This window comes from Ictidomys tridecemlineatus, chromosome 4 (genome assembly GCF_052094955.1).
Source record: "Ictidomys tridecemlineatus isolate mIctTri1 chromosome 4, mIctTri1.hap1, whole genome shotgun sequence".
Taxonomy (NCBI): Eukaryota; Metazoa; Chordata; class Mammalia; order Rodentia; family Sciuridae; genus Ictidomys; species Ictidomys tridecemlineatus.
Window position 1 is genome coordinate 189,538,433 of NC_135480.1, and position 12,759 is coordinate 189,551,191.

Genomic DNA, 12,759 nt, shown 5'->3' on the forward strand with positions numbered 1-12,759 from the left:
TTCAGTTTTAGACAGTTGGTTAAACATACATGGGAAGAAATAGATTGGCTTCCTAAACTTTAAAACTTTAAAAAGCAAACCATAAAACATGTGGAAGCTTAATATACTTGTAGGTAAGGAAGAATTTCTTACCCTAAAAGCATTGGCCATGAAAAGTAAATGTTCATAAATTCTGCTATATGAAAAATGAAGAATTTCTCTTCATTGAAAGATATAAAGATAGTGAAAAGGCAAGCCACAGTGAGAAGATATTTGAATGTATATAATTTATAGACTTTATGAATCAATAAGAAGAAAAATAACCATATAGAAAAATAGAAGAACAAATTAATAGGAATTCTTGGGAGAAGGAACATTAAGTGACCATTAACATTAAAATATGTTCAACCTCATTAGTAGTCAGAGAAATGTAAATTTTAAACCAGCATTTCATACTACCAGATTAGCAAAAAAAAAAAAAAAATTAAATGACTGACATTACCAAGTGCTTGGGGGCAGGGCAGGGAGGGGGGTTGTGAACTGTCATCTCATACACTGCTAGTAGAAATATTAATCACTTTGGAAAGGGATTTGGTATTGCTTGAACTTTAGTGTTTATTTATCTATTCCCATGTAGCAAATGATTCCAAACTTTAGTGTTTTAAAGCAACTTTTTTTTTTTTAAGGTAATAGGGAATCAACTTAGAGTGTTGGGTAAATGCTAGGCAAGGCTCTCCCACTGGGCTGCAATCCCCAGCTCCTTTTTGGTTTTGTTTTGTTTCAATTTTTTAGTTGTATATGAACATAATACCTTTATTTTTTATTTTTACATGGTTCTGGGGATCGAACCCAGTGCCTCACGCATGCTAGGCAAGCGCCATACCACTGAACCACAACCCCAGCCCCTGTTTTGTTTTGTTTTAATTTTATTTTGAGACAGTATCTCAATACTGTCAGCTCAGGCTGACCTTGAACTTGTAGTACTCAACCCTCAACTTCCAGGATTGCTGAGATTATGTGCATCACCATGCCTGGCAAAACCAACTTATTTTTCATAATTCTGTGGGTTGCCTGGGTTCTTCTCCATGTAGTGCATACATATGGCTGCATCTAGCTGGTAATTTTGCTAAAATGTCTTAAGTAGCATCAACAAATGATGAGAGGCCATGTGGAGAGACACTCTGGAGGGTGTCTGTTCAAATAGCCTCTCATCATTTGTTAATCTACTCACTAGCAGCATGGCATCTGGCTTCTAAGAGAAAGTAGAAGCTGCCCACCATTTTATGGTTTGGAAATTCAAGAGTGTTGCTTCTGTCACATTCATTTAGTCAACAAAAGCCATAGGCTAACCCAAACTCAAAGGGAGGGGAAAATGTACTCCTTCTCTTGACGGAAGGAATGTCAAAGAATTTGTGGTTACCTTTGATTCGTAACAATATCCTTTAAGCCAACAGTTACACTAATAGATATGTGTTCTCGGGAAACCCTTGCATGTGTGACTGAAGATAGGTTCAACAGTATTTATCACAGCATTGTTCATACTGCCAAACAACAAAATACCTGGAAAATATCTTCCACTAAGTCCATAAGCAGCAGGATAAATAAAAAATTTATAGTTCATATGTGGACTCTCATATGTTGATAAAAATCACCACAGTCAATTTAAAAACTTTGTAATAACTGAGTGGTGTGATGATTCATGCCTATAATCCCACCTACTGAGGCAAGGAAGATGCGATTTAACCAGACCCTGTGCAAAAGAAAATAAAAAGGGCTAGGGGTGTAGATCAGTGGTGGAATCCTTTCCTAGCATATGTGAGGCCTTGGGTGTAATTCCTAGCACCACAAAACACAAAAACTTTTCCACTCACTTTCAGCTCTCAACTCCCAACCCTCCTACTCTCAGCTCTAGGCAGCCCCTGATCTTGTGTCTCCATAGACTTGTCTATTCTGCATACAAAATGCAGTCCTAACACATGTGGTCCTTTGTGACTACATTCTTTCACTTAGCAAAATGCATTTGATTCATTCATGTTATGGTAGCATTTATGTAAGCATTTTATTCTCTTTTATTGTATGGATATATGCTACATTGTTTATCTATTCATTAGTTGATAGACATTAGGGCTGTTTCCACTACTATGAACATCCACTGAACCATTATTTGTTTTACATAGTTTCTTTGTTATGTATTCATTGTAGAAAATTTGAAAAGTATTAGAGAATACAAAGAACCTGGTGAAAGTTATGCATAATTCTGCCATTCAAAAATAAGCCTTGTTAATACTTTTTTGTGAAATAATGCATGTTTGTATATAGTATTTTATTAATTTCTCATTAAAATTTACTTTGAGCAGATTTTGTTTGCCAAACCACAGTAAGACTGAAGTTGTCATAAATAATTTATAAGTCATTATGCAGTGGGGGTATAGCAGAGTTATTAGCTATCAGATGGGCAGCAGGGGCTTAGAGAAAATTTCACAGAAGAAGAAATATGTATATTATGAAAATGTGCATGAGCTCCTGATACTGGTTAGTAATAAAATATTGCACTTTCTAACAAGGTCACATTTGTTCTGTTGTAGGAAGCTAGCAGGATGTACAGTTTTTATCACAGGTGCAAGCCGTGGCATCGGCAAAGCTATTGCATTGAAAGCAGCAAAGGATGGAGCGAATATTGTCATTGCTGCAAAGACTACCCAGTCACACCCCAAACTTTCAGGCACAATCTATACTGCTGCTGAAGAAAGTGAGTATGACAGTCGCCATTTCATGAAGTGCCCTCACAGTGATCTCTATAGTTTAAGCTATTTGAAAAATACCCTAAGATAATTTTATCTGTTTAAGGAAATATTTATTTTGTTACCTGAAAGCAGGAGTTTTGACTGTTTTTCTTCTCTAGCACGTCTAAGCCATATGAGAGATTTCAGTTAAAAATCATGTCTCAGGGCTGAGGATATAGCTCAGTGGTAGGGCAGTTGCCTACTATATGGGTGGCTCTGGGTTTCATCCCCAGCACCCTCCTTCTCCCCACCAGGCAATAATTCTTGAATGGGAGAGGGCGATGGAGTGAAAATGGAGAGGAGACCATCTGAGTGGGGGATGGTGTGAATATTTTGAAAAAACTGTTATTCTCTGTTCACTTTGCAAGTTGTTCTCTTAATGTTTTCAGTTGATGAATAACTGTGCTTATTTTCAGGGATTGTGCTAGGCCCAGTAGCAGGAGAAAAGGCTTAAATATTCAAGTCCAGTTTTGCTGATCAAGATTATAGCATTGTTGGTTATGTTGGAGAAAATGAGCAGGAAGTGCTTATGAGTGAGATGATGCAGGGGATTATTTTAAAGTACAAACAAAACAAGGGAAGGGGAAGATAAACTGGCAAAACAGGAGCAATAGGTGATATATTAATGACAATTCTTTAAACTAGCCTGTTATTTTTGTGTACTTTGTGAAATTTTCCATGTTAAAAATTTTTTTAAATTACCTTCCTTTTTTTTTTTTAATAGAGTTGGCCTAGTTAGTCTGAAGCTGAATGGGGTTAGTCAGTCTGTCCTACTGAGTGCTAGAGTCACTAGTGGTTATAGCACTGTAGTAATTTATATTGATTTTCTGAAAATAGGGTACTTTTTTCTTTGGACGGTTATATCAGAATGGAAGGTATACAGTATTTGAGTGTGCTGATGCTTTTCTGTTTGTTTGCCCTTTGTAGTTGAAGCAGCTGGAGGGAGAGCCTTGCCATGTGTCGTTGACGTGAGAGATGAACAGCAAATCAACGACGCGGTGGAGAAAGCCGTTGAGAAATTTGGAGGTAGTGCCTTAATTCTGAAGTAATTATTGACTATTGATAAAATATAGGTATAATAACACCCAGTGGATGATTCTTGGATATTGATAAAGTGTAGATAATATCAGAACACCCAGTGGATGCCCCAGACCATGGATAATAACTGAGCCCTATAAATTCTGTGTTTTTTTCTATACATACAATATGATAAAGTTCAGTTGTAAATTAGGTCAATAAGAGATTAACAATAATAATCAATAATAAAATAGAACATTGATAATAGTATGATTATAATAAGTTGTCTGACTGTGGTTTCTCCCTTTCATAGCCTGAACTTTGAGGTACATAACTCACCCGAGCACGTTAGCATAACTAGCCCACATTCCTTTTTCCTTCTTCACAGTGTCATCTGTAGAAGATTCATTCTTACTGTAGTTCTTAGAAGCCTCAACATGACGAAATTTTTATTTCCTTGAGAACTTTCACCTTTTTACTTAAAGCACTTTATGGCTTTTCTGTTGCTTATCTGAAATGCCACTATCACTACTTTTACATTTTAGGGCCATTTTTAAGTAAAATAAGGATTCCTAATACATAAGCATTGTGATACCAGGACAGTCAATTTGATAACCAAGATGCCTACCAGGTGACTAATGGGTGGGTAGTACCCTACTTTGAAGGCTGGGAGGCAAGAGAATCACAAGTTTGATGCCAGTCTTGGCAACTTAGCAAGACCTTATCTCCAAATAAAAAATTAAAAAGGCTGGGAATGCAGCTCAGTGGTGAAACACTGATGGGTTTAATCCCCAATACTATTTAAAAAAAATAAAGTGAGAAAGAAAGAAAAAAATAGTAACAGAAATTGGTACTGAAGTGTATGGAAATTGAGAAATGAGAATATGATCCAAATTTTATAATGTTACTATCTATGAAGAAAAGGTGCTTATGACTAAAGTATTTTAGTGAATTTAATGATCTTATTTAAATAGTTTTCCACATGTTTTGAGAAAGGGGATTGGAAAAGTTAGCAGAATAATAAAAGATGTTCTTAGAAGCTGTCTAACCCAAGAAGTAGAAATTGTAGTATTCCTGCTTTATGGAATATTAACTGTCCTCTCCTTTTTTTGCATTCATTTTTTTTAATTTTAAAAAATTGTGGCAAAAGACAAAATTTTCCATTCTGACCATTTTAAAATATATAGTTCAGTAGCATTAAGTTCATTCATTAAGTCATTAAGTGAACTTTAAAAAAGAATAACAAAGAACATGTGGAAACAAAGGAAAACATTTGACATATTTTATATTTTGCCATTTTCATTTGGTATTATTTCATTAAGCATATAACTATAGATGATACATAGTAGAAACTGGATAGAATATACAGAACTAGATACAGTATACAGAAATCAGTTAAAGATTTGTGTTTTTTTTTTTCCGGCCCTGGGGATTGAACCATTGAGCCACATGCACAGCACTGTTTATTTTTTATTTTGAGACAGTCTTACTCAGTTGCTTATGGTGTCACTAAATTGCTGAGGCTGTCCTCAAATTTGTATTGTCATTGCACCCTGCTAGTTATTATTTATGTGTGTATATGAGTCATTAAAACAAAATTGATCCATTTTGATCCTTTTTATGGGATTGAAACTTAAGGTCTTTCTCTTCCCAGTTTCAAGAACAGAAAGGAGCCCTTGCCTTTAAAAATAGGGTCTTAGGGGAAAGGGAGACTAGTGTACTTGGTAGGGGCACAGGCCTTGGAGACATGCCAGAGAAGAATTTGACTTAGGATTCATGGAGACAGGGAGGAAAGACCAGGAGGTAAAAGAACAAGTAGGATGGAAGCTATAAACCATTGAGGACTAAGCCTCCTAGAATTTTCCATGGAGTGCTGGTGATTGCCTGTATTTCCATTGTACTGCTACAAATCATGTGGTGCTGTTTTTTTTTTTTTTTAATAACTTTATTTATTTTTTTATGTGGTGCTGAGGATCAAACCCAGTGTTGTACCACTGACCTATGACCCCAGCCCCATGTGGTGCTATTTTGAAACAGCTACTGAATCTTATTATCTAAAAGTGATACTTGTGAATCAACCAAGAGTTCAACAATGTAGAGTAAATGCTTTTATTTGTGTGCTTGTGTGCATGTGTGTGATAAAAGTGTCCCTTCCATTAAAATGAAACTGATTATTTTGGAAACAGGAATTGACATTTTGGTGAATAATGCCAGTGCTATTAGCTTGACCAACACATTGGAAACACCTACAAAGAGAGTGGACTTGATGATGAGCGTGAACACCAGAGGCACCTACCTCACGTGAGTCACAAGGAAAAGTTGTGGGGGGAGAGTCACAGTGTTTTCTCAAAGAATTTACCTCGTCACAAACAGATGTGAACTGAATTAGCAATATAGTTTTAAGCTAGCAGATACATTTTACTATTTTATTAAGCTGAAGGTAGTAGTATTGTAAGTGTGGTTCTAAGAGATTTCATATAATATAAAAGACAGGGCTTGTTGCTGTGAAAAATGTACTTGATACAGGATTAATGCTAATAAGTGCCAGGCCTGCAAGGGGTTTGTCTCACAGATCAAGGGAAAGCTCATGTTTACAGTATAAATGAAATGCATTCTTTCCTGTGAGTATAAGATATAGTCTGGAAAATAGATTTAGTTGGTTTCTATTGATGATTTGATGAAAATAGGGTATAATATTCTTTTCCCCTCCTCACTTTACACCCCATAAAAGTGAAGTACCTTATGCCTATTAATGCCAGCTTCTTGGGAGGCTGAGGCAGGAGGATTGCAAGTTCATGGCTACACTCAGCTACTTAGTAAGACCCTGTCTAAAAAAAAAAAAATAATAACAATAACAAAAAATGGGGACTGGGGATGTAGCTCAGTGGTAGAGCACTTGCCTAGCTTGTGGCCCTGGGATCAATCCCTAGTACCACACACACACACAAAAGAAGAAGAAATGAAATGAAAAACCTCATGTACAAAAACCTGTAACATCAGGCACCAGTGATCGAAAGGAGGCAGATTAAAAGCTGCTGAACAAGGCTTTATTGAGATTTGATCCCTGATGAGATCCTCCAGTCCAACTGAGCCGGTCTCAGAGAGTCTTGCCCAGGCTCAGCCAGATTGGAATTTTATTGGGTTTAGGGCAGGAAGGGAGGGCTTGAGATAGGAAAGGGAGGTTTTTAGAGTCGCTTGTCCTCCTGGGGTTGGTTGGGGGATCTGTGTCCTTCCAGAATTGGTCAAGAGACCCCGCCGATTGACAGGTGGTTATGAGGCACCATCACTGCCTATCTGTCGGTGCCTGATTGGTTGTTCTTTCTGGCCCACAGGTTGCCTGGTGCTTTATCCCCTTAGGCACCTCAAACTGGCCTAACAAAACCCTTTAGTCATGTTGATTGTATTTGGTTTGTAAATTTAACAAGATGTTGCAGTTGGGAAGAAGAGTATTGTACATTTAGAACATTTAGAAGTTTTTTTTTTTTTAAAAAAGACTTGAAAGAAGAATGGACCAGGTTTGAAAACACATCATGACTTGAATATGAAATAAAGCTATATAATAATTAAGCTTAATGTATTGTTTAGCTATAAGATGTTTTTACTGGCATCAGATCAATATTGGCATCAGATCAATATTGGCATCAGATTTGCCATTTTAGGTCAGGAACCATTTTATCTAGAGGTTCTGAAGTTTCGATTCTGGGGCAGTGCTGCTTAACATGTGCCTGCTAAACAGTCAACCCCACCCCAGCTTATGATGCAACTTATGAAATTCCTCTTCCAGGCTATAAAGCAGCTTATGAAATTCCTCTTGCGGGCTATAAAGCTGCTCTGTGAGGGCCGACATGCTGTTGCTCTCCTTGGAGGGACAGCGTTGTTGGTTTGCCTTGTGCTACTGACAGTAAATCTCTTGTGAGATTCTGGTGTGTGGCATAGTCTTTGGACCTTGCGTGGACTCTGTGAGTGTCCTTTCAATTGTAACTTACTACTTAAAGTTTAATCCTTTGTTCAGTTCTAGATTGTCATGACTGTGGTGGATGTTACCAACATTTATAGAGGAAAACTAAAAATTAGAATATCCTGGGTGTGGTGGCCCATGCCTGTAATCCTAGAGGCTCAGGAGACTGAGGCAGGATGATTATGAGTTCAAAGCCAGCCTCAGCAAAAAGCAAGGCACTAGGCAACTCAGTGAGACTCTGTCTCTAAATAAAATACAAAAAAAGGCTGGGGATGTGGCTCAGTGGTAGAGTGCCCCTTGGGGGGGTAAAAAATTAGAATGCTATGTCATTTGGGAAGGGGCAGAAGCAGAATTTGAACCCAGGACTGTCTGACTTGAGCAACACCCATGTTGTTGTTTCTTCTTTTTTAAACTTGAGTTTTCCCCCCAGCCCTTTTTATTGTTAATCTTGAGACAGGGTCTTGCTAAATTGCTGAGGCTGGCCTTGAGTTTGTAATCCTCTTATTTTAGCCTCCAGAGTAGCTGGGATTATAAACCCAGCTGAATACCCATGTTCTTTACCACAGTGGCAACTGAAAAGTATATTAACTGTTTCTGTAAAAGTGTGTGTGCTGGGGAGGGAGAATTTAGCACTGTTGGGGTTGAGGATAATCTTAGCTGGACATAAAACTAATGTATCAAAGATTTTTTTTCATCAAGCAGATTATGTACTCAGGCTATTCAGTAAAGTTTCAAAGCATGAAAATTAGTTGCTTTTCTATCTTCTTTCTAGAAAACAAAGAAAACTATAGAATACTAAGCAAGTTGAATTTCTCTATAGTAGTAATTTAAAATATAACTTTAAAAAGTGCAGAAGTTGTGAGAAAGCGATTAACTTGACTTGTGTTTGCTTCTACTTTCCAGATCTAAAGCATGTATTCCCTTTTTGAAAAAGAGTAAAATTGCTCATATCCTCAATCTCAGTCCACCACTGAACCTAAATCCAATGTGGTTCAAACAGCACTGTGGTAGGTAGTAGGGTCAGGGGATGGTTTACTGATTTGTTTTGAATTAAGTCAGTGTATTTATTATGTAATCATAACCTGTACATAGTACTCTGTGGTAAATTTTCTGTTCCAAATCAATAGGTAGCATTTTGGAAAGTAGATTAGTAATCATTTATCTATAATGTTAGAAATTTATAATTAAAAAAATTGAAGTATAGCATACATTCAAGAAAGTGCACAGATCTTAGTGGTTCAGTGAGTTTTGAATATGTGTATACCTGTATAACCATTACCCAAATCAAGATATGGATTTCTTTTTTTGTTGTTGTTTTATATTTTTAGTTGTAGATGGACACAATACCTTTATTTTATTTATTTATTTTTATGTGGTGCTGAGGATCGAACTCAGTGCCTCATACTTGCTAGGCAAACAGTGAAGCACTGAGCTACAATCCCAGTCCAACATATGGATTTTTATTATCCCAGGAAACTCTTTTACATCCCAGTGGGTATGTTTTACTGTATATAATTTTTCCTTTAATAAGTTGATTAAATACACACAACTAAAGGGATAGTTTTAAGATTTTTTATTAATCACTGGACATGGTGATGCATGCCTATAAGACTAGTGACCTGGGAGGCTGAGGCAGGAGGATCACAAGTTCAAAGTGAGCCTGGACAGCTCAGTAAGAATTTATATATCAAGATAAAAAATTAAAAGGGCTGGGGATGTAGTTCAGTGGTAAAGTACCTCTGGGCTCAATCCCTAGTACTGTAGATAGATAGATAGATAAATAGATAAATAGATAGATAGATAAAGTTGATTTAATGATTTTAGGTGAATATGCTAAGTAACAAGATTTATGTATAGTATGTGCCTGTTTTAAGATCATTATGTCAAATACTTGGTTCATGTTGCAGTAGAATTCACTAACATTTGGAAAGGCACTTGGAATGGGAATCCCTAAAACAAAACAAAAGAAGTTCTGCTTTAATCGATTAAGTGAATTTGCAACCTTTTGTTGTTATTAATATTTATTTTTTGTGGTACTAAAGATCAAACCTGAGGCCTTGTACGTACTAAGTACATACTCAATTACTGAGCCATACCCCCAGCTCATGTTCTTGTTTAATGGTTTGTGGTTTCTCTTTAAATAATCACCTTTGGGGTTGGGGTTGTGGCTCAGTGGTAGAGCGCTTGTCCCACATGTGTGAGGCACTGGGTTCAATTCTCAGCACCACATATAAATAAATGAATAAAATAAAGGTCCATCAATAACTAAAAGAAACATTTAAAAAATAATAATCACCTTTGTTTTTTAAAAAGAAAAAAAAACAAATTAAGAAGTAGTAATTTATTCCTATAATATTAAGAAAAACAAAAGTTTATTCATCTTTTCTTTTAATCAAATATTAGGGTTCATCTCTGCTCAACTAGTTCCATAAAAACTGTTATTCAAAATTTAGCACATTTATTTTTTTAATTAATTAATTAATTAATTTTTAGAGAGAGAGAGAGAGAGAGAGAGAGAGAGAGAGTTTTTGATATTTATTTTTTAGTTTTCGGCAGACACAACATCTTTGTTTGTATGTGGTGCTGAGGATCGAACCCGGGCCGCATGCATGCCAGGCACTACCACTACCACTTGAGCCACATCCCCAGCCCCAAAAAAACTTAGCACATTTAAAACTGTATTTTGTATCTTTTAATATTATTGAAAAAAAATTCTCAAAAATATATCAGGGAGTTAGGGAATATAGTTCAGTGGTAGAATGCTAACCTAGTGTGCACAAGGTCCCCAGTAGTACTGAGGTAGTGGGGGGATGGAGATATATCAATCTTTTAGAGAGAAAATAGTAACAGAAATAAATTGGTTATGTATACTCACAAATTAATTTGTTTCTGAATTACATTATTATTATTTGTGGTTTGTTTGCAGCTTATACCATTGCTAAATATGGTATGTCTATGTGTGTACTTGGAATGGCAGAAGAATTTAGAGGTGAAATTGCAGTCAATGCCTTATGGCCTAGAACAGGTATGTACTTGTTTAAAGGTACCTATATTAGATTTGCATTTATTGTCCCCCTTTCCCCTGGTGCTGAACCCAGAACCTCACCCTTGGATGCCCTAGGCAAGTGCTGAACCACTGAGCTGCACCCCCAGCCCTATTCTTGTTGGCACTCTTGCATTGCTTCTTGCAGTGGGCCTGGGTAGACTATCAACAGTAATATCAGTCTGCTTGGAAACAAGTTACATTTTTATTCTGCAGCATAAGAGCCTAATCTGTCACCTTTCATTTTTGACTGGGGCTACATGGCTGACTCTTCAGCTGAAGCTGTATTAGGAACACTGAACACTGGGCTGTGTGGAGATTCTCATGAAGGCCAACAAGAGAAGTGCTTCCCTAACCTCTTCCCTGTCTTGTCTTTGGTATCTTCCTAAATTCTACAGATTCTTATGCTTTTGTTTTCTCCTTACATATCCTCCAAAATGCTTTTTAACTTTCTTATATTTCTACTATTTTTATCTTTGCTTTTATAAAAGGCTGCATTATGTATAGTTTGATATAAGTTCTTGTGAGTTCACAGAGTGCCCAGAGCCTTCTTGGATGATAGGAGAGTATTCACAAGCCTGGGCTTTGTGTATATATTTACAGTTTTTAAAACAATATTTATTTTTTAGTTGTAGGACACAATAACTTTATTTCACTTACTTATTTTTATGTGGTGCTGAGGATCGAACCCAGGGTCTCGTGCGTGCGTGCGAGGCGAGCATTCTACCACTTAGCCACAACCCCAGTCCCAACATTTTCAGTTTTGGTATGACAAATTGATGGCCTCCTGGCTGCTGAAAATCTGTCATATGGGTTTTTTACTTACCACTTTTATATCAAAATAGCTTAAAGAAAGAAAAAGAGAAGATAAACTTATTTTATCATATATATTTTTATATACTTAATAGATATTGCCCATGAAAGCCTTAATTTCTTTCCTCTTCAATCTAAATGGGCGTCTCATCCCTGAAGATGTATGTCTAATGATTGTGTAAGAGAAGCGACTGAGAAGGACTTTGATTCCTTCTGGGAGAGAGGACACATGGGGCCAGCAGAGAACAAAGGAGGGAGACTAGATATAGACAGTCCTCAACTTACGATGGTTCGACTTAATGATTTTCCAACTCTTCAGTGATGTGAAAGTAGTTCAGCTTTCAATACTTCTGATTTTGAATTTTGTTCTTTCACTGACTAAGAATATGCAGTACTACATATTCCATGGTACTGGACATTAGCAACGAGTTGCCACTTCCAGTCAGCCACAGTCATATGAGGGTAACAGCTGATTTCTGCTGTGTACTGTGCTGTCAGCATCGTTTTGGATTTTGTATTTTGTGTTTTTGCATACTGTTATATTTATAAAATGCCCATCTTGCTAAGTGTGGTGACTCAGGAGCTGAGGTGGGAGAATCAAAAATTCAAAGCCAGGGGCTGGGGCTATAGCTCAGTGGTAGAGTGCTTGCCTTGCATGTGTGAAGCACTGGGTTTGAGGCTCAGCACCACATTAAAAAAAAAAAAACAATTAATTAATAAAAAGGATATTGTGTGTCCATCTACAACTAAAATAAAAATAATTTTAAAAAAAAATTCAAAGCCAGCCTCAGTGACTTAGCAAGGTCCTAAGCAACTTAGTGAGACCCTATCTCAAAACAAAAAAGCTGGGGATATAGCACAGTGGTAAAGTGCTCCTGGATTAAAACAAACAAACCCAGATGCCCATCTGAGTAAGTACATAAGATGTTAACACTTTGTCACAAAATATGCTTTGTATTAGACTCTTTTTTTTTTGTTTTGTTTTGTTTTTTGGGTGTTGGGGATTGAACACAGAGGTACTTTACCCTTTACCTCTGAGCTATCTCGCCAGTCCTTTTTGCTTTGAGACAGGGTCTTGCTAAGTTGCTTGAGGCTAGCTTCAAACTTGTGATTCTCCTACTTAAGCCTCCCAAGTTACTTGGGAGTACAGATGTATACTACCTCAC

The 12,759-nt window shown here is 36.8% G+C and overlaps 1 protein-coding gene across 2 annotated transcripts in view; it reads left to right on the forward strand.

Annotated features, from left to right (window-relative positions):
* Hsdl2 (hydroxysteroid dehydrogenase like 2) overlaps positions 1-12,759 on the forward strand; it is a 60,347-nt gene that overhangs the window by 9,534 nt on the left and 38,054 nt on the right. For both annotated transcript variants that reach the window (XM_005329704.4, XM_040286163.2), the window contains exons 2-6: positions 2,565-2,728; positions 3,690-3,788; positions 5,966-6,080; positions 8,641-8,744; positions 10,664-10,762. In XM_005329704.4, the coding sequence (XP_005329761.1) occupies positions 2,565-2,728; positions 3,690-3,788; positions 5,966-6,080; positions 8,641-8,744; positions 10,664-10,762 (581 nt within the window). The remainder of the gene's footprint in view (positions 1-2,564; positions 2,729-3,689; positions 3,789-5,965; positions 6,081-8,640; positions 8,745-10,663; positions 10,763-12,759) is intronic.